This window comes from Eutrigla gurnardus (genome assembly GCF_963514095.1).
Source record: "Eutrigla gurnardus genome assembly, chromosome: 14".
In the NCBI taxonomy this organism is placed as follows: domain Eukaryota; kingdom Metazoa; phylum Chordata; class Actinopteri; order Perciformes; family Triglidae; genus Eutrigla; species Eutrigla gurnardus.
Window position 1 is genome coordinate 2,418,828 of NC_139937.1, and position 24,809 is coordinate 2,443,636.

General features: G+C 46.4%; 4 protein-coding genes across 5 annotated transcripts; all 4 read left to right on the forward strand.

The window, feature by feature from the left end:
- Positions 1-273: 273 nt before the first annotated feature.
- Positions 274-7,983, forward strand: znf628 (zinc finger protein 628). The gene is made up of 9 exons (XM_084027574.1): positions 274-416; positions 833-1,397; positions 1,916-1,988; positions 2,098-3,033; positions 3,647-3,817; positions 3,972-4,305; positions 4,651-4,805; positions 5,333-5,575; positions 5,683-7,983. Exons 2-9 carry the CDS (start codon positions 1,012-1,014, stop codon positions 7,699-7,701), a joined length of 4,317 nt encoding a protein of 1,438 aa, XP_083883700.1. The 5' UTR covers positions 274-416; positions 833-1,011; the 3' UTR covers positions 7,702-7,983.
- A 199-nt stretch (positions 7,984-8,182) lies between these two features.
- nat14 (N-acetyltransferase 14 (GCN5-related, putative)) lies at positions 8,183-11,939 on the forward strand. 2 transcript variants are annotated; one of them, XM_084026583.1, is made up of 6 exons: positions 8,183-8,341; positions 9,646-9,794; positions 9,830-9,845; positions 10,095-10,240; positions 10,330-10,635; positions 10,723-11,939. In XM_084026583.1, exons 4-6 carry the CDS (start codon positions 10,160-10,162, stop codon positions 11,170-11,172), a joined length of 837 nt encoding a protein of 278 aa, XP_083882709.1. In that variant the 5' UTR covers positions 8,183-8,341; positions 9,646-9,794; positions 9,830-9,845; positions 10,095-10,159; the 3' UTR covers positions 11,173-11,939. The 2 variants fall into 2 exon arrangements, with proteins under 2 accessions (XP_083882709.1, XP_083882710.1); XM_084026584.1 differs by lacking the exons at positions 9,646-9,794; positions 9,830-9,845 and having other exon boundaries at positions 8,189-8,341.
- A 2,639-nt stretch (positions 11,940-14,578) lies between these two features.
- Positions 14,579-16,871, forward strand: aicda (activation-induced cytidine deaminase). Its single transcript, XM_084027385.1, has 5 exons — positions 14,579-14,629; positions 15,765-15,930; positions 16,012-16,294; positions 16,436-16,551; positions 16,643-16,871. Exons 1-5 carry the CDS (start codon positions 14,583-14,585, stop codon positions 16,691-16,693), a joined length of 663 nt encoding a protein of 220 aa, XP_083883511.1. The 5' UTR covers positions 14,579-14,582; the 3' UTR covers positions 16,694-16,871.
- Positions 16,872-17,740: 869 nt separating this feature from the next.
- Positions 17,741-24,800, forward strand: LOC311024203 (adaptin ear-binding coat-associated protein 1-like). The gene is made up of 7 exons (XM_084026507.1): positions 17,741-17,931; positions 18,878-18,978; positions 19,449-19,553; positions 19,740-19,821; positions 19,926-20,034; positions 20,297-20,444; positions 23,246-24,800. The coding sequence occupies exons 1-7, from the start codon at positions 17,831-17,833 to the stop codon at positions 23,356-23,358; spliced, it is 759 nt and encodes a 252-aa protein (XP_083882633.1). The 5' UTR covers positions 17,741-17,830; the 3' UTR covers positions 23,359-24,800.
- The last annotated feature ends 9 nt before the right edge of the window (positions 24,801-24,809 follow it).

Sequence of the window (24,809 nt, forward strand, 5' to 3'; positions counted from 1 at the left end):
GTAAACGGGAGATAGGGCAGGCACACGGGTACTACGTTTCCCAGAAGTCTTTGCGGCATTGAGAGGAAAGCAGCTACATACCGATTGCGAACAAAGCATTATAAACTAGTATTTAAACTACTATTTACATTTATTTACTGATAAGTCCTTCCGGTCTTTTTGAGAAGTTAAAAATGATTTTGAGCGCGGTTTAAAAACGTCGATCTGTCTGTTGACGCTCTAAGCCAATGGTAGCGGCGCATCTATCGAAGCAAACAGCCAATCGCCGCGGCTGTTCTTAGAAGGCGGCATCGGGCGGAGAACTGCTGTTAGTCTGCGCTGTGTTTATTGTTAAGGTTGTGTGGATTAGCACTGCGGTACCCAGCTCCTCTTCACAACATCAACAATCCCCCGCTAAGATGCGTTAAAGACGCCCGGTGAGTACCGCCCCCGCCCGCATCCTCAGCGACCACTTTAACGGCGATATCCGCGCTGACGGGCCACATTAGCTTTAAATGAAGGCTAGTGGCTGTTTTTGTTGATACTGTGAAAACGACTGTTTTGTGTGCGTGCTGGCCGTCGGCCCGCACAGCCCGGTCCGTCCCACCAGCACCCCCCTGAACGCAGCTTCATGGGTCACCTAGCTGTCGCCTGTGTGCGTGTGTCGCTAGTAAGCACCGCACTGCGGGGACGGACACAGGCGGACTGACTGCCAGAGAAAAGACAGCAGGGGGGGGGAGGGGGGCGGCTAGCTTCACAGACAAGAGGGAGGGGGCGGAATTTAAAGGGGACATTCTCACCAGGAGCTCCCAAGTTCTAATCCTGTATGTATTTCCATTTCCCTTTGTGTCAGAGCTGTCCTGAGCTGTCTACTGGGATGGCAGCTGCTGTTTCCAGTGGCTGACTGGGAAAGCATTTATGAGAGACGCAGACGAAAATATGACCGAGGAAAGGTGAAAGTAACACCATGATGTTGCACCAAAAACTGATCTGAGCGTGCTGCCAAGGAACACCCCACTCCTACTCCTGGTAATGGCTAACTCGGTGGCCTTAGTGGTCCAAGCAGAACTCTTGCCACCTCAGTCCGCCGCATCCCTCTCTCCTTTCCCGTCTCTCCTCGGTTCGGGGGAGGATGGTGAGGACGACAGGGACAGAGGGGAGCTGGTCGAGGGAGACAAGGGAGTAGTAGAGGGCGGGGAAGAGGTGGTTCTGGACATGGTGACGTCATCTGTGTCGGGCCCACCTCAGCAACCCGAGCAGTCGGACCACCCCTTCCAGTGCATGGACTGTGGGAAGAGCTTCAGGTGGTCGTCCAGGCTGACCCACCACCAGCGGAGCCACAACAATGAGAGACCTTACCGTTGCAACCTCTGCCCCAAGGCCTTCAAGGGCTCCTCTGCTCTGCTCTATCACCAACGGTACCCACAATTCAATTCTCTTTACCACCTTTGAATTATAACATTGTTACAATGGAGTATTGGAGCTGTTAAATGAATTGATTGAATAGGAGAGAGAGGCAGAAGTTTCCAAATTCAGGCAAACAGGAGACTCAAAGTAAAAAGTAATAAGGGCGGCTGTGCACTTAGAGCGAGTCGTCCTCCAATCGGAGGATCGGTGGTTCGGATCCCGGCTCTTCAGAAGTCGGCATGCCAAAGTGCCCAAAGGCTGTGCCATCGGCGTGTGAATGTGTGTGAATGTGATGTGCAGGCGGCTCCTCTGCCATTAGTGTGTGAACGTGTGTGTGAACGGGTAAAAGAGACTGAATGTTGTGTGAAGCACCTTCAGTAGCTAGTTAGGTAGAAAGGAGCTATATGAATGCAGGTCCATTTACTATCGACAGCTTAAATATAGACGTCATGGTCTCAGTCAGTGTATTCAACATATCACAAGAGAAAGTGTTGCACCTGTAATTGTACTATCCTCTTGAATTTTGCAGGTCTCACTCAGGGGAGAAACCTTACAAATGTCAGGAATGTGGCAAAGCCTTCAAACGCTCCTCCCTGCTCCAGGTGAGATGTTGAACAAGGTCATTATATTAACACAGATATTTATTTAGGGAAAAAGAAATGCCTACAAATAAGCAAGAGACTTCACATCTCTATCTCTGTCTGTCTCCAGGTCCATCAGAGTGTCCACACTGGAGTGCGTACCTTCTTGTGCCCCTATTGCCCTCTGACCTTTAAATGGAGCTCTCATTACCAGTATCACCTGCGCCAGCATACTGGAGAGTGTCCATACCCCTGTGACACTTGCCCCAAGGCCTTCAAGAACTCGAGCAGTCTGCGGCGACACAAGAATGTCCACCTTGGTCTCAAGCCTTACACCTGCTCGGTGTGTAACAAATCCTTCACCCAGTCCACCAACCTGAGGCAGCACATGAGGATACATACAGGCGAGAGGCCCTACATCTGCAGCGAGTGTGGACGAAGCTTCACACATTCATCAAACCTGGCTCTGCACAAGAACTCGCACTCCAACCTCAACGTAGCAGGGAAGGAGGCAAAGAGGGGAGAGGACGCAATGATGAGGAATGAGGTAGTGGAGGTGGTGGTAGGGGCGGAGGAAGTGACATCATCCATGTTGACCGACATGGTGGGATTCGTGAGCCAAGAGGGAACTGATGGAGTGGGAGTGGGGATGGAAGAAGTGTTCCTGTCGAACACTTCGTCAGAGCAGAATCCGAGCCTTCTCCCCCAGCTCACCCTCACCTCCTCTGGGGAGGCGGCGTGTGCATCCCGGGCCATCGGGACGGAGGTTCACCTGAGCACACACACCGGGGCCAGTCTGCTGCTGTACAGCTGTGGCAGCTGCAGCCACACCTTTGGCACACGAACAGACCTAGAGGAGCACCAGGTCATGCACATGGCTCCTGAGGGACATGGCGCTGGTGGAGAGGCGGGGCCCGGAGCAGGGATGGAGGTTGGGGATGGGCTGGTGGGAGCTGGTCACCTTCTGGCTGATTTTGAGGAGGTGGTGGAGACTACCACAGTGGCTGAAAATGGACACACAACGGAGGTGCTCCTCGGCCTGACGGAGGGAGATGGCAGTAATGCAGTAAGTGATCACATCAAACGGTTAATTGTGAGAAGAAGAGAATAAAAGCGAAATGAATTAGCTAAATGAGAAAAACATGTCATGGTTCCTCTGAATCGCCGCCCACATCTCAGATTTGTTCAGCAATTTCAGTGGGTTTGGTGTTCTGCCCATTGATGGCTGTCGTTTGACCAATTAGATGTAGGTGGGATTAGAAATGGAAATTTAATTTGTGTGTATAATGTTCACTTTGATTTTCAAATCATCTTATTTCTTTCATGTGACAAAGGTTAATTTAAATGCTCCGAGCAACTGCTGCTGCAGCTTCTGCGTCAACGGAATACTACGTTAACCACTTGCTCCTGATTGGTTTAGGGAAAAAATGACATCAGCTATCGTAAATGGGTCATTAACACGTCGGGCGATTATTAGACTAAGTTCTATGATGTTCACTACATCTGCAGTTTGTAATGTGGTAAGGATTAGATTGGCTACACTCACGGAAATCACTGATTTGCCTACATAATCTCATTTTAATTGCTCTAAGAAATTCATACCCACCCAATGAAATGCTTGAGTCTGATCTGAAGATGCATTTTATTTATATGTATAACTTCCTTTGGTTTGTCCTCAGAATGTGGGAACCACCCAGGCCCCGTTTGACCTGCTGCAGAGTTTCACCGAGGTGACTCAGAGCTCTGAGACTGTTCAGCCAGAGGCCAGAACCACATGGGCAGGGCTGTCATGTGGCTACTGCAATAAGACCTTCAAGACCAGTGGAGGCCTCAATAGACATGTGTCACTGGTAAGAATTACTGTTATAATTGTTCTTCTACTAACCCTGCTATGCAATTTACAACACTGCACTGTATATTTGGCACTGAGATTGATATACTGCATTTTAATGCATCTATTGTCAAATAATAATTGCCTCTTATGCTCCACTCTTGTTTGTCCAGATGCACGCTCTTTCATCGCAGTCCCGCTCCCAGTTCAGCTGCTCGGCCTGCGACCGCTCCTTCCCCCTTCTCTCCTCACTCCTCACACACCAACACTCCCACACCCCCGAGCAACGTCTCCTGGCTGAGGCAGAGGCCGAGATAGTGTGCCCTCCCTCCCTTTCCCTGTCTCTCCCCCTCCCCTCCTCTCCCAGCCAGGCTGACAAGCAGCAGGGCGGCCAGAGGGAGATCCATGTCAACATCATTGCCGTCGGTGAGGAGCAAGAGGAACAACCAGCCAAACCGGCCAAAGCCCCCAAAAAGACAGGAGCCAAGAAGAGCACTCCTGCTGGAGGTAAAGACATGGTCATGGCAGGGCAGACACAAAACATGGAGACAATGGAGATTTGATCATACTATAGGGATTATCAGCCAAGCAATCTGTTCATGCATTCTGGTTTGATATTCTTTCCTCTTGCATGGATTATTCCCCTCATGCAAAACTGACTTGTTTAATACATTAAAACTAACCAGGGAACTTGACATTATCTTCTTTTTTCCTCAAAATAACTTAATGCTTCAGGGTTGTTCTATGTATTGACAGTTAATGCAACGGTTGCTAGTGTTTTACTGTATTATATGTCATTTATAGCTTGAGTTTTCAAAAATGTGACGATGTGGTTGACACACTTTGATACAGAGAGGCCATACCGCTGTTCCGAGTGTGGAAAAGCCTTCAAAGGTTCATCAGGGCTAAAGTACCACATGAGGGATCATACTGGGGAACGGCCCTACCGCTGCACCGAGTGTGGAAAGAGCTTCAAGAGGTCGTCTCTGCTTTCAATCCATCAGAGGGTAGGGCTTCTGTTCCAAGACATTTACACGCAAGCTAAGTTTCCACATGATAGATGCATCATTTGGGAGGAGAGTTTTATTATTTATGTCACTGTAGCACTGAAGGTTTCTCTAGTTTACAAGATTGCAGCTGTCTAATATGGTTCACACCCCTGCTGATGAATGCAGTCCACAACAGACAAATACAAACAGCTTTAAAAGAAAATCCCATCATGCAATAACTCAATCATTACTTAAAACTGCCTTGTGACAAACTGGCTATGATCACACGACACTTCAGCTGTAACACTTGTAACTGTTGATTGCATCATTCACATATTTAAGTGTTTTATTGGGTTGCATTTGGGTTTCCCAGGAAAAGACAATGAAATGGGAACAATAGATTTCATTGCATTCTTGAACACTTTAAAACGGTAGTTACACATGAATAACAACCACAAACCGTTCAGTGGATGCTTACACGTTTTTACTGAAACACAGCACCAAATAGTGTGCATTAAACCATTTTCCACCTTCCCGTTACACAGGTCCACACAGGCGTCCGGGCGTTCCAGTGCCCTCACTGCCCTCTCACGTTCAAATGGAGCTCTCACTACCAGTACCACTTGCGGCAGCACACAGGCGAGAGGCCATATGTGTGTAAGGAGTGTGGCAAGTCCTTCAAGAACACCAGCTGCCTGCGAAGACACAGTCAAATGCACTCTGGACTACGGCCTCATACCTGCTCCATCTGCTCAAAGTCTTTCTCCCAGACGTCCAACCTTAAACAGGTCAGTACTGTCGGCAAACATTCACCTGTGTCCATTATTATACCATTATGCTCTCATCAACTGGTTAATTTGTCTTCCCTCTTCTTTTGTTGTGTTTCTGTGAGCAGCATGAACGCACCCATTCTGGTGAGAGACCTTTTCAGTGCACACACTGCAATAAAAGCTTTACACACTCCTCCAACCTCCAGCTCCACCTTCGCACACACTCCTCAAGCAAGGACTTCAAATGCCCGTACTGTGCTAAGGAGTTTGTAATGCACTCCTACTTGCAGAGGCACATCCGTACCCATGGTAATGGTGTTCCCCTGCCCTGCCCTGGAGGTGGAGGTAAAGATGGAGTGGCTGTGAAAGCCAGTGTTGGGGGAGTGACAACTACCACAACCCTGCTCAACCCTATCACCTTGGAAACCTCAGGAAACCATGGCAGCCTGATTGTGTCCCAGCCAGCACTTAATATCCCCCCCAACACCTCCCAGAACTACTTTATGATTCAGACAGCCAGCGGCCTGCAGCTCATTCCTCTGTCATCCCTTCCACCAGCGCCTCCACCACCACCACCACCACCACCACCACCACCTCCTCCGTCCCAACCCCAAAACTTCTTCCTTCTACAGTGTCCCTCGAACAATGGCAGCCAGTCCAGCTTGATTCTCGTCCCCACGGCAAACAACCCTCCAACAGCTCCGGAGCCTCAGACCCTCCCTGTGCTTCAGACCATCCGAGCACTTCAGCCCGTCCTCAACCAAGCTCAGACTCACATATCCCACTTTCCTACCATATCACAGCAACGGCAGCAGACCAGATTCATATTCACCAACAATAATAACAATGCAAACACTCCTGTTGCCACGCCAACACACACTCTCTCAGTCAACTCCCTACTGACAAAGCCCATATTGGGGAAAAGCACACGGACTGCTCGGGGCAGACGGGGACGCAAACCCAAAGCCTCTCTTCAGATGTCTGCAGCAGCTGCTGTCAGTCAGACAGCAGGTGGCGCTCTGTCAATGTCAAACTGTCATGTGACCAGTGTCTCCCAGACTATTACTGCTGCTATCAACACAGAGTCCCTACCAGCGTCTGTATCCACAGTGCCCCACTGTCCCCTGTCTACATCTTCCACCACAGACTGCTCAGGACCCCCATCGACTGTTCCCATGGTTACACCAGCCACCACAGTAGCCACAGCATCGGTTTCTACTTCCCTCCCTGCTACTCTGGAAACCAAAGCTCATAACACAGTGGGGCAAATGAGGACAGGGGATACCATGGCAGGAAAACAGTTTGTGTTGTGTTTTGACAATGAAGGACAAGCAAAGGAGGGGATGAATGTGGAGGAGGGTGGGCAGTCATACGTGTTACAGTTTGATGGGGATGCATCAGGAGAGGCAGTGGGTGGAGGAGGGAGTGGGGAGGGGAAGTCACTTGTGCTGCAGTTCAAGACGGATGGGCAAAGCGAAGGAGCAAAGGGGGGAGATAAGGGAGGAATGATGTCACTTCTGCATGAATGGGGTGGAGAAAAGCAAGGGGAGAGTGAGACAGGAGAGGAAGGCAACCAGGGAGAGTCGTATGTCCTCCATTTCCACACTGAGGCACAGGACAGCAGCCCATCCAGTGCTACCTTCAGCCAAGGGCATGACACCAGCCTGCAGCTTTCCTGCACTCCTACCCAAAGTTTGGGAACCCTTGATGGACAGGAGGTGGTGTTTGAACTTGGGGGCGAGACCAAGATGGAGCAGGAAAGTGAGGAAAGTATGCAGATGATAGCCCTGATAGAAGGTGAAGGGGAGATGATGGGAGAAGAAGGGGCCGGTAGCAATGCTGCCAGCGGGAGGGTCGCTGAGGGGGGAGGGGCCATGGAAGGCATATTTCAGCTGGGAAACGGGGAGGAAATTGTCATAATTGAGGTCAGCACCAGTAGCTTAAGGGAGGAAAGACTGGAGAGAGGAGGCGAGGGAGAGATCTCACAAGGCAGTGAGGTGAAATACGAGGCTGTAGCAGCCGAGGCCAACGACAAGTCTGTAAAGGAACACAACCCTGCAGCCAACACAGCGGTCCAGACCCCCGAGGACACGAGGAGAAACGGACCCGTGCCCAACTCTAAAGAGATGCAGTTCTCTAACTGAGAGTGTACATGATGGGAAGGAGGACGTGTGTGTGCGAGTGAATACCTCACTATTTATGGGCTCAGTGTGTTAGCACTTTAGCTTGAGGGAGAACATGCAGTTACATGAGTGCTGTAATCCCACGGTGCCACAGAATAGAAATGTAAGTATATGAGTTGAAATGACACTGTCATTGGCAGTATGTTTAATAAGTAAATACATTCTTTTGTGAATAAATGTTGTACATGGCCCACTTTCTTCACAATGTTAATAGTAAATAGAAGTTAATTATTAATAAATCTGTCAATAACTTTCATCATTTGCCTTTATGTTTGCGTTCTTGTACGCGAGTTATTTGTGTCTTTAAACGAAAAGGTCATCGCGTTTGGAGCGCTGTTTACGTTGCTACGTTGCGTTTGCCATGTACGTAGCCTTTACGCAGTGTGGATTGTGCTTACGCCAATGACGTAGATCGAGTCGTTGGAAACGTGAGACGGGACATACAACAGAGTACGCTTGTACTCAGAATCCCTCCTTTTACGCAACAAAACCCGACTCCGTTATTCACCAAACGTTCCCAAACCGACTTCACAACAAACCCGGGATTTATGTCTGCTGTTCTCGCCATTCTCAGCCGGACCCGAGCAGCGTGGAGGAGGAGGTAAGCGCACCCGGGTCCAGAGCCGGATCCCGGGTCTAAATGTGTCCGCGCGGCGCGGTGACCATATACAGTCCGTGCGTGTGTCCGCGTCCGGTGTAACGGACGCTGTTCGACCGAGGTCTGTTCTACCGTTAAACGTGCAGACCGCGTCGTTAAAACACACACAGGCTGCCGATCCTCCATAATCCCCCGCCGTGTTGTTGGCTGTGATCAGCTGTCGTGGTAAATCAGAGGAGGGTACATATGAATCCTGTGTCAGGCAGACCTGATACACCGTAGGCCTATGGACCGGACCGGCGTCATCAGTGTCAACATTACTGGTTATGATATTGTGGTTATTGTTCATCTACTGGTCCACTACCTGCAGTCTATCACCCGATGTTTCTATGCACACGTGTGCTTTGTGTGTCCATTAGACTGTAGGACATCACTGAGTGCTCTCTCATGCCTTCACTCAGTCACAACATCCAATTCTCTTATTAAAAGTAATGCTGAAGAAGATTCCAGAATGAATACATCTATTATAGTTATAGTGTTTATTTAATCAAAATAAATCAGCACAAAACACATCAGCAGACCTAAAAAAAAAAATAAAAAAAGATCAACCAACTGTGTTCTCATACAGAAAACCAAAAGGTCAGAGCAGGTCTGTTTAGAAAATCACACTAAATCAATGGCACCTCTCTGGGAACCACAAATGAAATTACATTACAGAAACATGCTAAACATTAGGCTTTCCTCCTCTACATCTGTCACTTCATTGTCTGTTCCTCCTCTCTCCTCTTCTCCACTGTCTGGTGCGTCTCTTTCTTTATTTCGTCTTACTTTCCTCCTCTTTCTCCTCCCTCTCTTTGACCTCCTCTCCCTCCTCTCTTACCCCTGCCTGTAAAATAATTCTGGATACAGCTGTTAGGCAGCCTGTCCCTTTATTCAGCCTACTTGCTGATCTCCCCATCGCTAAAAGACCTACAAAGCATCAAGTGTGAATGTAGAATCAATGCTGCAGCCCAGCTCCACGTTCACACGTTTCTTCTGGAGAAGCCTACAAAGTGATGTCATCATCCACACCTGCTCGTTGGGACTTTATACCTGAGATTGCATTGGAAGACTAAAATAAGCTGTGTTCCATGCTGTACAGCAACTCATTCAACAGAACTCACTAGCAAAGAGCTGTGTACAACAGTGGTGACGTCATCCTCACTGACTGAATGTGTCACATTATACGAACCAAAGCAACATTAAAAAGGTGAAGTCTTGCTCTTTGGACTTCCTTTGTAATGGAGGCCTTGTGCTTGTATCTGTAGGAGGTGAGACACTGCAGTACGCTTCACAAATCACCTGATATCATTGTCCAGTCCATTCTACAAACCACACCAACGTGTATGGGGCCACTGATCATTAGAGAACCTGCCGCTTCCTGGTAGCTGCCACAGCAGGGTATTGGTCACAGACATAATACCATAATGCAAACAATGATTTAGGAAGACGTAAACGGCATGTAAAGGTAAACGTGGATGAACTGATTTACAGGTGCATAAACGACACTCAGAGGTGCGTAAACGCTATTACCAAAACTCCAAAGGTGCGTTTAGCCTCCACTACAGCCCTGGCTGTGATGTGACCCATTTCATTCACAGCATGTGTGTATTAGTATCCAGCAGTTACCATGCATGATGTAGTATCGAACATCCCAATGTTGCCATTCACTGTCACCTGTCCCACCAATATCACATGACTCCTTGTGTGTTTCCAGGCTGCGTGGATGTGTGTAGGACCAGTGGCGCACCAGTCCTGCTTGTTAGAGCACAAAGCCTCAACATGGTGAGGCTGGAGCTGGATCAGGTGGTGATGAGGAGGATGAAGGAAGACGACATAGAGACCGTCAAAGCCCTCATCAAGGTTTGTTAACGGTTGACCTTTTAGATCATGGTTAAAGGGGAATACACGCTCCCCTCTGAAGCTTGTGTTGGTTTGTTGTTCCTCTCCAGGAGGGCTGCGAGGGCACAGAAAACCGCCTCATCCTCCACATCCTCACTCGTCCACTCTGCCTCTTCATCCTGGCTGTTTTCTCCTCCATGCTGCGCTGCCTCGTCCACTCCTTCATCCTGGCCCTCGGTATTCCCGTCTTCCTGCTCATCATCTTCCTCAAGCTCACGATGCCGCGGTCCACGGGGGTTCTGGGCAGCAGCCGGCCCTCCTGGGACTATGTGGGGAGCAGCTACAGAGGCACGCAGGACGAGACATTGCTGAATCCGTACTGTCGGATCAGTGGCAAGACACCAGGAACTAAAAAGGTTTGTCTGCTTGTGTTTTGGGTAGCTTTCCCTTATAGGGACCTAATGTTGCGGCCAAATAACAGTTTTCTTCTTTTTTTTCCTCAGCCAAGGCGCAGAATCCCACCCAAAGACAAGGACAAAGACGTGTCGACAGAGAACGTCTCCCCGGAGAGGGAGCAGGAGGCAGGGCAGGTCTGGGTGGCAGAATGTGACGGTGAGATCCTCGGCTGCATTTTCAGGGAGAGCGAGAAGCGAGTGCACGTCCGGAGGCTGTGCAGGCTGGTGACGGGCTGCTGGTACCGCAGGGAGGGTCTGGGCCGGCTGCTTGTCCAGAGTCTGGAGCGCAGGGAGAGGGAGGATGGCGCACACAGAGTGTACGCTCACGTGCCCTACCCGTCCAAGCTGGGGGAGGCCTTTTTCAGGAAGCTGGGCTATCGGCAGTTTGGGGAGGGGAATGAGGAAAAAGAAGAGGATGATGAGGAGAGGAGGCTGGAGCCTCCAGAGAGAGGCTTTCTGGGACACCACCTTACTAAAGTGTTTTACAAAGACCTGTGACTGAGTGATGGTGGACACATAGATGGAGAAACAGTGGAATTGGAATGGCTGAAGGTGAAGAAGCCATAACACAAGTTGTCATTGCTGCAACATGATTGTTATTCATTTAAGTTGATAATGTTTGGGTTATTTGTCCCAGTATTTATTTACTGTATACGTCGCTGTTCTGTTTGTTCTAAGTATATTTTTTACTTTTTCATCATATAAAAGTACCATCTCACCAATCTCATTAAAAAATCCTTGTTTTGTATTTAATAATTAAAAATGGCATTATGAATCCACATTCATGCTGTTCTCTCATTTAAAATGACATAAAATATTTATGTAAAACGTGCATTTCCCTAATGTGTGCTTTTGCGGTTCTTTTCTCAAAAAATGTCCCCAAAGTAAATAATGTGTGTGGTTGTACGCTTTAGTTTGTGAGTGAAACGCTACAGATGTGCAGCAGGATGTACAGCTACTGTAAAGGAAGTATGTGTGGTTTATTCTGCAGAATGTATATGTATATGTATCTATTTCTCGCTGTTCATCGTCTACAGTAGATGAGTCAGCAGTGTTTTTTCCCTTCAGCTTCTTGTGTTTTCTTTTTCAATTATTTATATTTTTGCAACATAAATATAATGGAGATGGTTTTGGTTTTTAACTTAATATTTTAATGCTGAAGCTTGAATAATTGAAACAGGAAATAAATAAACGATAGTTTCAAACTTCAAACTAACTTATTTGAATTGCTTTTTATACCTATTTCAGTAAAAATAAAAGTTGTTGTTTAGAAACGTAAGGATGAGTGTGCTTTTTTAAAATCACATACAATGAATGCCATTTAACTACATGTAACACAAAATAAGCAATTTAAGATATCAACTTGTGCTGTATCCGTAAATGAACTCATTAATCACGACTACAGATTTCAATTGAATGAAAGTAACTGTTAGTTGCAGCCCTAAAATATTAAAACAGATTACAAGGAATTTAAATCTGCTTGAATATTAGCGTTTGAAAACCAACTTGCATGCAGCACATGAATACAGTGCATGCAGGTACTCAAGAGTGTGGTTTACAGGTGACTGGCAGTTTATGTGACTAAGTGGGGAAATGCACACAGCCCAGTCTGAGGCCAACCTTCATATGGTTAGCAGCTCTCACGCTCCGCATTGCGCATGCACCTCCTGCTAACCTCAGGCCATGTCGGCGTAGCATCAACGTGCCGCAGATGAATACCACAGGATGTTTGTACAGTGTTGATGTGTGTGGGAAGGAGGCATATCTCACCTGATGCGAAGACAAATAAAGACCTGCTGTGTACTTACTGCACCCTCGACCATGCACTCTGTAGTGGAAAAGAAATCACTGTCCTTTAATTAACGTTGATGAAAACGCTGTAACACCCTGTAACCTAACAGTGTTGTTACATGCAGGAGTGAGTGTGTGGTCAGGTCATTTTCACCTTGTGAAAGCTGTATTTTCCCTTGTGCCACTTATTGGTCGTCATTGCTGTCAAAGAGCAGACACCTGTTAGCTTAGCCTCTACCCGCCTGATCTGTAGCTATTATTGTTGTCAGGAAACAGATGTGAGTTCACACACTGGAAAGAAAGTCTGTTTGTGACTGTGGTCATGCACGTCTGCACGGTATGGCTGTGTGTGTGTGTGTGTGTGTGTGTGTGTGTGTGTGTGTGTGTGTGTGTGTGTGTGTGTGTGTGTGCATGTGCGTGTGCTGGGCGTGGGCGGGTGGGTTTTGGAAAGTATGACTTAGCATTTCCTACACCCAGTTTCTGCCCCTGACTATGGGTTAAATGCACAGCCGTGTCTGGCCATACTGTACTACTACACCACACACACACACACACACACGGTCACGATCAGAGCGGTGGTAGTGCACGTGAGCGTTCATGTGTGACTGTGAGATGACCTTGGTCAACTGTGGTCCAGCCCAGAGAGCTGGGTGGGAAGTGGTTACATACAGTTTGGCATTTGATCGAGCTCTTGAAGTCGAGAAAAGACACATGCACGCCAGATCAAATGTGCAGAGACATTAGGGTTAGTGCACCGTCAGAGTAATGCAATATGATGTGAGGTCGCTCAGAGCATGGTCACACACACACACACACACACACACACACACACACACATGAATCACTCTACGTTTTGGGGCACCACACAATCATAGGATAAATTAGATAAATTAGTTCCAGATGATATATAACATATAGACTGTGTTAATGACATGCTCAACACACTCACACAAGCGCGTGCACACACTAACACACGCACACACACACACACACACACACACACACACACACACACACACACACACACACACACACACACACACACAGATGAGCTCCAAAAACAGCCACCCTGGGAAACGGTGAATTCCCCAAACCGCAGAGTGCATGCGAGGGTGAGGGGAGTCATGGGAAAGCAGGATGCCTGCATGCAGTGCCACTGAATGAGCAGACTGGGCTAGAGCTGAGACAAAATAATACACATCCTGATTTGGTGAGGATGGATGACAGCATCCGATGCTTCAAAGGCTCATGGGTGAGATCTATCCACCGACTGTGGTCAGTCAGCTGGCCGGCTGTTCAAGCACACACGTTGGGTGAGGGAGGTCGATTACAGTTCTGCTCCCAGCCTGACACAGTTTGGGAAAACCCAGATCAGAGGAGAAGTAGGTGTCAAGGTCTGGAAACGCCTAAGGCTCCACCAAATCTTGGGGCCCCTGAGGAGGCAGGGGGGGACAAGCTAGGTGGAAAGGCTGAATAGCAGGAGGGGTTGGTGGCGATCCCACGGTGGATCAAGGTGAGAAGGTATCTGGAAGTTTTTACTTAATGATCTTGGAACATTTAAGTAGAGGGGCCAGAGTCTGGATGAGTCTTAAGTGTTTGGAAAGTTCCAGCCAGTTGGCTCAGTTTACTGACGTCTATGAAAAACTCCAAAGGTTACAAATCACGTAAAACACTCCTCCTCTCATGTGTGGTCACTCGGATTGTTTAGTGAAATCTGTGTTGTATAAACTGCCTCCCCAATAAAAGTCCTTTATTGCCTTGTGCCAAAAGAATGGTTTCACTTCAGTCACTATGTGATCTAATGTTCAAATGTTCAAAACACAGGAAAACCATGATGCCATTAAAAAGAATTAGGAAATTGAGTAATTTATATATAGCTTTAATTGTTTTGCAGCAACAACAAAAACTGTCAATGCGTCCATCCCCCCCCCCCCAACTTACTTTGAAAAATCTCTCTGTCCAACCAGAAGCTGCATTCGTAGATGCAGGATGTTTATGTGTAGACATATATGTTCTCAGTTCCCTCCCTTTAATCCCCCCAACACACACACACACACACACACACACACACTTTCACTCTTTGTCATTTACCTCCATTTATTGCCCACGCCCGCCGAATGACAAAGCAAAGCGCGTTTTTCGAAATGATTACAAAGCTAGACAGGTGAGCAAAATGGATACATTCTACTTTCATAATGCATGTCTTAATAATAACATACTATTACATTAAAGCAAAGTTTTGTTTTTTAAAATCTCTAATACTTTGATACCAATTGTATTAATGAGTGATGGATAACTGTCCTGGTTTTGCTAAAAGTTGTGAAACTGAGAGTGAGAAAAAATAACAGTGAATGTTTGTCGTATTCTGACTGTCCATCACTGACATTAGGTGTAAACCACAGGATTTACATGATTTGTGCCAAATTATTATGATTCAAAGTGTGAATCATGTGACTAATAGGTTAAAGTTGTACTTTTTTGAGTTTCATAACTGAATTCTCAGACTCTGAGGTCTGAGCTTATCGGTCAGCACAAATGTTGGTTTACCGAACAGCAACACCTTCGAGAGTTGGCATTCTAACCAGAGGTGTCAAAAGTACAGATATTCTTTACTAAAGTAGAAGTACAGATACATTCTCTACTCAAGTAGAAGTACACATACATTCTCTACTCAAGTAGAAGTACACATACATTCTCTACTCAAGTAGAAGTACAGATACATTCTCTACTCAAGTAGAAGTACAGATACAGATACATTATCCACTCAAGTATTAAAGTACAGATACATTTTCCACTCAAGTAGATAGAGATACATTCTCTACTCAAGTATAAGTACAGATACGTGTGTTCAAGTAGTACTGTTTCTACTTCTTTACTCAGTAAAAGTGAAACAGTACAGGCTCTGAAATGTACTCAAAATATCAAGCAAAAAGTATCCCTATGAAGGACATTTGTACTGGCTGTTTTTTTTTTTTTTTTTTTTTTTTTTGCAAAGCTAACTGAATCTCGCGTCATATAAATAAGACAAATAATAACCCACAATTCCCCTCAAATGCATTCAAACTAAAGTAACATGCCTGTAAATAAATACTTACGGAAAGTACAGATATAGCAGAACATTTTACTTAAGTACAGTAATTCATTATTTGTACTCTCCAAACTCTGTTTGCTGGTTATTGATGAAATGTTGAGTGATAAAATCCGAGCACCAGGTTTTGGTAAATGGATCTGGTCTTAAGCAGAAGCTCTACTGTGTCATTCGCTAATAAAAGGGGGAACCTTCTCTCCTTGTGTCTCAGTGTGCTTTTGCCCCGAAAGAAATTCATCTACCATTACAAGAACGTGCGCTGGGCTCGGGGCCGGCATGAGACCTACCTCTGCTTTGTAGTGAAGAGGCGACTAGGGCCGGACTCCTTATCCTTTGACTTTGGACACCTCCGCAATCGCAATGGCTGTCATGTAGAGGTGAGTACCGTCGGTCAAGATGGAAAAGCATGAGAGGAGGAGTAAGTGAAAGCAGGTATAGGATTCTGTTCTCCTCCACAGCTGCTGTTCCTGCGCTACCTGGGAGCCTTGTGCCCTGGGTTGTGGGGGTGTGGAGTTGCTGGAGAGAAGAGGCTCAGTTACTCCATCACCTGGTTCTGCTCCTGGTCCCCCTGCGTTAACTGCTCCGTCAGACTGTGCCAGTTCCTCAGCCAGACGCCCAACCTTCGCCTCAGGATCTTCGTCGCTCGCCTTTACTTCTGCGACATGGAGAACAGCCCCGAAAGAGATGGCCTCAGGATGCTGAAAGAAGCTGGCGTGCAGATCACGGTCATGAGTTACAAAGGTGGAGTGTATGCTGGTAGCGATATGAAGGGAGAGCAGGCGTGTGTACAGTTCTGGAGCCAAATTCAACATAAAAAGCCATCGTTTCCATCATCATGGTCGCTTTATGGATGTCAATGATTATTTTTTCCTCTCTCTACAGACTTCTTCTACTGCTGGCAGACCTTTGTGGACCGCAAGAAAAGCAACTTCAAGGCCTGGGAGGACCTGCACCGAAACTCTGTTCGCCTTGCCAGAAAACTTAACCGCATCCTCCAGGTAGAAGATTTACCATACTACATTTTTCACCAAAAATGATTTGGTTAAAATTGTAATAATGATATGATTAAATTCCTTCTTTCTTTATCAGCCTTGTGAAACAGAAGATTTAAGGGATGCCTTCAAGCTTCTTGGACTGTGAAAAAATACCTGTGACCCCCTCAGACGTTACCATTAAGTGTATTATTAAGTCTTTAGAGAAAAAGATATATGTTGTCACTACAACTGCTGAACTGAGAATGAGAAAAACTGAGAAAGAATTGCTTGTACTGTTAGGACACTGCTGCTTGCTGTTTCTGTAGCACAATGGTCATATGGAATAAAACAATGAGACTGTGTCTTGTGTTCTTAATGTCTGCTCATATATGTTAACCTAGCTGACATTAACGTTAGCATAGCTGGCTTTAACGCTTTTCAAAGGTCATACTATCATTGCTAATAGAGAGGCTTAGTCATGCCCTTTTTTGATATATGTAGAATATCCAATGTCAAGAGACAGCTAATTTGTTGATCCCCTTTGAATTGTGGCATGAACTACACATATGATGTTTGCCAATTTAAAAGATACATTTGTGGGAGATCAAATAGGTACAAAACAATGGTTCACAGACTGTAGTCACCACGACATCACTTATTGGTTTGTGGATGGCTGGTTTATTGTTTATTTTACTCTGAACAAGACTGTAATTAATAAATATATCATCCTGTATTCAAAAAGACAACTAAAAACATCACGTGGGTCATATTCTCATAGACTTCTATACAACTGGACTTCATTTTGTGCTCTGGCGAGTCGCCCCCTGCTGGTCTTTTGAAATGAATGGGCTTCACTTTGCCTGGAGGTTGCCGCCTGGTTCATACGAAGCAGCAGATGTATCCTCGATGTCAGCCCCTCATACAAGTCAACACCTTTCGTTACCCTCGTGTGTTCTCTCCAATAAACGCTTGCTTCTTTCAAACTACATGTCCCAGTTTGCAATGTAGGTCGTCTACCAGCCCCGAGCCAAAACTACTTGTGTGATGTCACGTGAGTAATTGTCTTTGCTTTGACGCAGGCTCAGCAACGCTCTCCGTGAGGACTAAACTCTCCTGTCTATTATCGGTGGAATGTCCCTTTAAGAGCATCACTGAAACAGCAGCAGTGAGGATGGGTCGACAGTTCCTGCGTAAATACACCGCGCATTACGGGAACGTAGCCGTCAACGCCGCACGGACGCGCCGCTCGCCGTCACCACCACCACCGCCGGCGCGCACACGCCACAATTGAGCAAATGTCAAGATGGCGACCGAGGGTCAGTCTGAGTACGAGTCGGTCCTCTGTGTCAAACCCGAAGTTTGCGTTTACCGAATCCCGCCCAGAGCATCCAACCGGGCTATCAGGTGAGAGGACGCAGCGGGCCGGCGGCGAGGCTTCGGGCCCGGCGTCCGCGAGCTGCGGCCGTTCGGAGCCGTTGCCTCGGCGACCCACGGTCACGTTACCGAGCGAGCTCATCCTCCTAATCTCGCACGCTCAAGTAACGGCGTGTATGCGCTGGTTGTGTTTGTTGTGTATTTGCAAGGTCATCGTGCAAGATACGGAGCGGAGGGGGAGGGGGGGGTCTACCTGCTGGGAGGGGTGGTCAGTGTGTTGGTATGCTGTCGTCTAAAGGAGAGACAACGCTCCCACCTTTAAAGTGATGCTGTAGGACAACGAGCACGGCAATGACACGTGATTTTACATTCAGAGATGCTTGTCTGACCTGACTTACTGTTGAGGCAGTGTAGCAGAGTAGCATCCCTGGGGCCGGGAAGAAGTTTTTGCTCAAGGACACTCAAGCAGGCTGGATGCTGTTTGATCACATGGAGCTTTAACATGACAGGCCAGTGTTGTCCACTCAGATGTGTTTTTTATATAAGTGTATATGCGACCGTACCAGAGCTGCTGTGTGGCCGGAAAGGCTTGACATTGAATTGTTTACCTCATTTCCCATTGGCTGGTGCTCCAGCTGCATCCGAGTGGACATCACACCAACCAAACGGTAGCACGGGCCACGAGTCCCACGAGACACACGATTGGTTAACCGGTGACCATATGTACAGTGAGTAAGTGAGGTGATGTAATAACTGGGCCTCGAGTGCGATGCCTTAGTCACGTTCTGTTTACATAGAAAATGGACAAAATAGAGCTTCAGTGTGTCAGATCATAACAACAGACACCCACAAATCTGCTGTTTTCCCTTGCCTAATCTCTCTCTCTCTCACTCAATAAACCGCTGTCACCACGTCACCGAAATCACACCACGTCACCCTGTATGTGTGTGTGTGTGTGTGTGTGTGTGTGTCCCAGGGCTGCCGACTGGAAGCTGGATACTCCCGACTGGACGGGACGTATGCGTGTGACGGCCCGGGGCAAAGTGGCTTATGTGAAATTGGAAGACAAAATCTCTGGTGAGGGAGAAGCAGACAGTGCAGTGCCATTGTTTACTGGCTCTGTCGCCGTTGTAAATCATTTCAATGTGTTCGCCCCCCCCCCCCCTCTCGTTACTCATCTATTCCAAGGTGACCCAGCCCACGCCACGTCCACGCACTTTATTTTGAACAGGCACTTTATTTTGAACAGGCCGATAATCTCTTTCTCTCTGTGTCATTGCATGTCAGTATCGGCGTGATACGGGTGTTGTCCTCAGATTAAACTTTATGTTGCACGTCCCCCTTTTTTTTTTACATAATCTTTATGCTTTAAGTGAGATCCATCTTTCCAAGCATAAGCCAAACATTTCATTTCTGTCCCAATTTAAATCCAAAGGTTTTGGCGTAGTAAATGTGAAAAAGAAAGTATTGTTTCAGTGTCTGGTCATGATCCAAATCCAATTTTGCCAAGTGGATAATGAACATATTTCTTGTGTTCTAACCTCCAGGGGAGCTGTTTGCCCAAGCACCAGTAGAAGAATACCCTGGCATCACCGTGGAAACAGTTAGTGACTCCAGCCGTTACTTTGTGCTCCGCATCCAGGATGACAATGGTGGGCAAACTGTTTGTTGCTAAGCTATAAATATATGATTTAAAATGTGTTTATGATTTAGACCATGTTTGAACACCACTGTGTACAGATTGTTGGGAGAAACTGTCAAGTTTAGTGTTTTTTGTGTGTGTAATACTTGCAAATGTCTCAGGAAAACCTCGCTTGTCCTTTTCGTTCCCCTCGCAGGCCGAAGTGCGTTCATAGGCATCGGCTTTGGAGACCGAGGAGATGCCTTTGACTTCAATGTTGCACTTCAGGACCACTTCAAGTATGCAGCCTGCTTCCCAGTGTGTCACCAATCATGACCAGTCCAGTAGTGAAGTTATTTATTCAACCATCTTGTACTCGTCTGTCTCCCCTCATCCTCTCCAGGTGGGTGAAACAGGAAGATGAGTTTAAGAAGCAGGCGCAGGCTCCAGACACGACCCCCAAACTGGACCTGGGCTTCAAAGAAGGACAGACCATTACTCTCAATATTGGGGTAACCTTATTTTCTTTTAATGTAATGGTTATTGAGTCAGAGCTTTTGTGGAACAGCAAAAATGCTCTCACTGTGACAATTTGAACAAGGGTTAGGGTTAGGGCTGCACAACCTGCTGTCTGTCTGTCTTGATGAGAAATCTATTCAACTTATTTATGGCCACACACACACACTCTCTCTCTCTCTCTCTCTCTCTCTCTCTCTCTCTCTCTCTCTCTCTCTCTCTCTCTCTTACTCACCCAGATTTTCTATCTTTTTCCAGCAATCAAAAAAGAAGGACAGGTCTCGCCCGCAGAGTTCAGGTGGCTTTGGTCTCCTTCCACCTCCTCCTGGGGGCAAGTTAGCCCCGCCTCCTTCATCCAGAGCTACCAATCACAACACACAGCCATCTGCCGGAGAAGGTGAAACTGGTAGGTAACGCTAGATTGTGGAAAGCCGACTAGGTCTGGATGATTAACAATGCAATAACATGGATCCTTCTTAAAGCCGGCCCTGGTCATTTTCACGTGTTAAACGGATGAATCCAACATTCTGGCTGATTTCTTCACAACCACAATTAAAATGAAACAAAAACAATTAACAGATATTTCAGTCACTAATTGTCATCCTTGCTCAGCCTGCGAAGGTTTGGTGGAGTCCAGTCTTGCGTTCCACAATCCTGAATGAAATAATCTGAACAGGTAGTAGAAGTAAGAGGAGCATTCGGTGGAGAGGGAGTGGCATTAGTGAGACACAAGCTGTGAGTCAGAGAGATAAAACATTGTTTCATGGAGGTTACATTGTAAACCAAAATAGACACACCTCCAGCTCCACACACATCTGCACACATCTGCACAATATAGTAACAAGACGGCCGTTTGTACCTGACCCAACTAAATAGTGCCGTGGTATCAGACAGCGGTATTTGATGACCTCACCGCGCTGCCTACGCTGTCGGCGGCCCAGCATGCACCTGCAGGTTACGTTATGTTTTGTTTTCTCGCACTTTTCTTCTCACTTATTACTGCATAAACGGTACTTTACATCATGATCATGAGCTCTGTTATTCCGCAATCACGCAACAATTATTCCATGATCACAACAGTCATTTGATCGCTTGTTATATCAAGATCACACATTAATATTTGTATGACAAGATTACAAAAAATCTTTCATTGTGTTGGGCCTCGCCACTGTTACTCTAGAGCAGGGGTCTCAAACTGGCGGCCTGCGGGCCACATCTGGCTCATCCCCCCTCTCCTCCCGGCCCATCCCCTCTCCACCCGGCCCATCCCCCCTCTCCATCCGGACCACTACCACTCCGACCCAAATTTAAAGTACCCCCAATTTGTTTAAAAAAGTGAAATAAAAAGTATTTTGTTTGTGCAGTACAATGGCAAAGGTCATGCTGCATGTCAGGCCTTGACTGCAGCGTTTTTCCAAAGAAGCGTGCGGGGCTGTCGCTTCCTTTGTTTCACCACAAACAGCAGAAAAGGAAGGTGGGCTGGGAACACACACTGTTTCAACAAAGATGGACAGTGTTTTGTTGTGGAGTTCAGTGGAAATGCTACGTTCCTGATATGAAAACGTGGTTCTACAGGAATACAACATCAAACGTCATTACTGGTCTAAACAAGGACAGCAGGATGAGAAGTAGAAGGCAGAGGAGAATGTTGGAACTCCTATGAGATGACAAGACCACCAGCGGCCCTGAGCCAGTTTGAGTTTGAGACCCCTGATTTAGAGAGAGCTCAACCCAGTCTTTTTGGAAGTCTTAATGGTTTGCCCCAAAGATCCATCCCATTGCATGGCCAGCCTGCAGGTTGTTCTTGACCGGTGCAGCTGTTTGGTTTACCGCGGGGCGTGGAGTGTGACCTCAGAAGTCAAACAGGATGAGAGTTGATGTTAATGGTCAGAGGAAAGTTATTTCAATGTTGAAAGCTAGTATTTCCTTGGCCCCACCGGGACCGTTGTAAAGCTGTTTCCAGTGGCAGCGCTCGTATCCACAGTCTTTACAATGACAGTGGTGAGTGCAATGTTATGCTGACCTGTAGGAATAGAAGCCAAAACTATGACCCATAGACTCCAGTTGTAAAATACTTGAATTCTCCTTGAAAAGAATATCGTTGCCCATGTCCTCTGGATCTCTGTAGTGAAGACGCCTCGACACTGAAAATCACACTGATTAATCTCACAAAACGAACAGCCAGCCCAGTGGAGTCTAGTCATGCACAGTTTCTGTTTCATGTGCTGAGGTCTGGTGATTCCCGTCTCTGAGATCCTGAATGGAATCATGGGTGTGGTGCTCATTGAAAAATGCAATTTGGTTTTTCCACAAATTATTCGTCAGGGAAAAATATAGACATCACTGCGAACAGTTTTAATCAGAACTATTCTCTCCCAATAAAATAGGCTCCAAGAACATGGTTGATGTTAAGTTTTGAGCAGCTCTTCACCTCCACTCTGTTTGGTTGCAGAAGGTTCAGAGGGAAATATCTCAACACCTGAGAGTATAATACTGAAACTATCTGCATAGATACCATGGATGGAGTGGGAAATTACTGTGTGCTTATTTTGAAACAACTCAGCATAGTTTTCAGACTTCATAGTGGGTGAAATTACTCGTGGCACAGAATCAATCTCTTGAAGTCCCTCCTCCAGGTGCTGAATTCTCACAGCACACTGCTGCTGTACCAGCACTCTTACATGTGTGGTTTCCACAGTGTTTCTGCCGCTGCCAGTCCTTTCTTCATAACGTTCGTCTTTCATGATTGCCAGAATGTTTAATTTCCTTATAAATGTAAGTTGTGATTGTGTGAGTGTGATTTGTAAATAATAATAATATGTGAATATTTCAGAACAAATGGAGGGATTCTGTCTGCAGAAAGACGCTAGAGGGCTTTTATTTTGAAATGTTAAAAGGACGTATTGAGTTAAAAAATAAATCTAATTGTTGTTTGTGACATTCTACAGATAGACATTGGAACTGTAGCAATGTTTCTGACATGATTTCAATATACTGTCAACAGATCACTTGCCCTGTATTTTTATGTATTTTTGATGTGAACCACAGCCAGCAAGCAGAAAAATAGATCTTTAACATCTTAGCACGGCCGTCGAATAAAAAACAAGAGGTTCTGCGAGCATTCTTGCTGCTCACGCAGGTACTGATTAGGAACAAATCATCACAAACCTATAATCTATATCTTTCTTCTTTCTGTTTAACCACCAGGCTGTTTGCTAGACCTGGACACCACTAACTCCAACTCAGCGGCTCCATCCAACCCCACCACCACAGCCAGCTCCGACCTGTGGGGAGACTTTGACTCTGTATCCCCGAAGTGAGGAGGGATCCCTTTGTTTTTCTCCCTCTTATCTCTCTGTAAATTTATGGAGCACTTTTTGCAGCTTTTTGTTCCCCCAGTAATGGGGTCCCGTATCTCTCCCTGCCAAGCAGGGTCAGCCCTGTTATGTTGGTTATTTTGGTTCAGAATTTAGGCCATCACACTCTCCATCCCCATCCTTCTTGGGAATCCTCTTCCCTCTCCTTCCTTATATCCACACTAGCTCTCTAGTTCCCATGTTTGAATTCTGCTTTTGCCCTCGTTCTCCTCCTCTCAATGTTTTATTCACTGAATTCTATCATAGAGTATACATAATAGAAATATGAGCAAGGGAGACATAATCAGAAACAGTCTGATGAAATCGTATTAAATATAACAATGAATGGATTTTCTGTACAGAGAATGTTTATTTTAAATGTATATAATGTCAGTAGTTTGTAATTATTGTCATTGGTGTTGCCACATGCGTGTTCTGTAGCTTATTTATCCACAAGTCCCTGTAGCGGGACTGACTATGCACTGACTGGCAGTCACCCTGTCTGTGTAGTTAGCGATGCAATAACGCTGCATTTAACTGCAGGGATTGTTCAAATAGACGTAGTTTCAGAGTTTACCACATGATCTTACTTGAACGAAGCTGGTTTACAGACTAGATGTCCCCTCTACCGCCCTCTAGTGACCGCACAGCGTCGCTTGAGAGGAGATGTCAAATTGAGCTGCAGCTGTTGAACACACATTTCACTGGTCATCGGGCGTGCATTGTTTTCACTGTGAAGCAGGAGGACAATAGGAATGTTTGGGGTGATCGGGCGTTAGCTGAAGAAAGCGAGGCAGAGAGAGCTTTCATCTTTGCCTCCGGGGGAAACCGAGATGATTTAGTCCATGTTATGTCATTGCTACTCAGCACAGCTGTTAAAGCTGCCACTGGTGAGTCATGTAGGTCGCGACCTCTCTCCTCCTCAATGAATAGGTCTGTGTTTCTGCACCGTCCCGTCAGTCTGGAGAGAGCTTCGTCTCCTCGACTCTGTGTGAAGGTGGTCCGGTGGCAGGCCTCAAACACGGCATGTTCTCTACAAACTGACTCTTTAACTGTGAACTTCAACTCCATGCTAACATGTGACGTGGTTAATGGTGTTTTGATGCAGACGAATGCAGCGTAGGACCAAGCTCGCCTGTGTTTGATGCAGTGTTTTGTTGTCATATTGTCGTGTAGAGAGATGGATTGTGTTGCACTGATATCACATGCACGTGTGTTGAGACCGCTGACAAGTGTGTGAAGACGAGGATGATGAGGATGATGAAGATGGATGTTGATTGGAACATGTTGATTGTGTGAGTGTAAATCCCCAAACGATGTTTGTCAGTGTTTACTGTTTAAATTATATGCATCTATCCCAAATGTGACTTGTTGTTCAAACTGTATATGTGTATGGAAAAGAAAAACATAAAGAT

Excerpts from the sequence above, each read along its gene's own strand:
- znf628 (XM_084027574.1), top strand. The coding sequence starts at position 1,012 with ATGGCTAACTCGGTGGCCTTAGTGGTCCAAGCAGAACTCTTGCCACCT. Across the intron at positions 1,398-1,915 it reads GCTCTGCTCTATCACCAACG|GTCTCACTCAGGGGAGAAAC; the intron begins GTACCCACAATT and ends TGAATTTTGCAG. Across the intron at positions 4,306-4,650 it reads GAAGAGCACTCCTGCTGGAG|AGAGGCCATACCGCTGTTCC; the intron begins GTAAAGACATGG and ends ACTTTGATACAG.
- LOC311024203 (XM_084026507.1), top strand. The coding sequence starts at position 17,831 with ATGGCGACCGAGGGTCAGTCTGAGTACGAGTCGGTCCTCTGTGTCAAA. Across the intron at positions 18,979-19,448 it reads ATTGGAAGACAAAATCTCTG|GGGAGCTGTTTGCCCAAGCA; the intron begins GTGAGGGAGAAG and ends TCTAACCTCCAG. Across the intron at positions 19,822-19,925 it reads GCACTTCAGGACCACTTCAA|GTGGGTGAAACAGGAAGATG; the intron begins GTATGCAGCCTG and ends CATCCTCTCCAG.
- nat14 (XM_084026583.1), top strand. The coding sequence starts at position 10,160 with ATGGTGAGGCTGGAGCTGGATCAGGTGGTGATGAGGAGGATGAAGGAA. Across the intron at positions 10,241-10,329 it reads CCGTCAAAGCCCTCATCAAG|GAGGGCTGCGAGGGCACAGA; the intron begins GTTTGTTAACGG and ends GTTCCTCTCCAG. Across the intron at positions 10,636-10,722 it reads AGACACCAGGAACTAAAAAG|CCAAGGCGCAGAATCCCACC; the intron begins GTTTGTCTGCTT and ends TTTTTTCCTCAG.
- aicda (XM_084027385.1), top strand. The coding sequence starts at position 14,583 with ATGACAAAGCAAAGCGCGTTTTTCGAAATGATTACAAAGCTAGACAG. Across the intron at positions 14,630-15,764 it reads ATGATTACAAAGCTAGACAG|TGTGCTTTTGCCCCGAAAGA; the intron begins GTGAGCAAAATG and ends CTTGTGTCTCAG. Across the intron at positions 16,552-16,642 it reads AACTTAACCGCATCCTCCAG|CCTTGTGAAACAGAAGATTT; the intron begins GTAGAAGATTTA and ends TTTCTTTATCAG.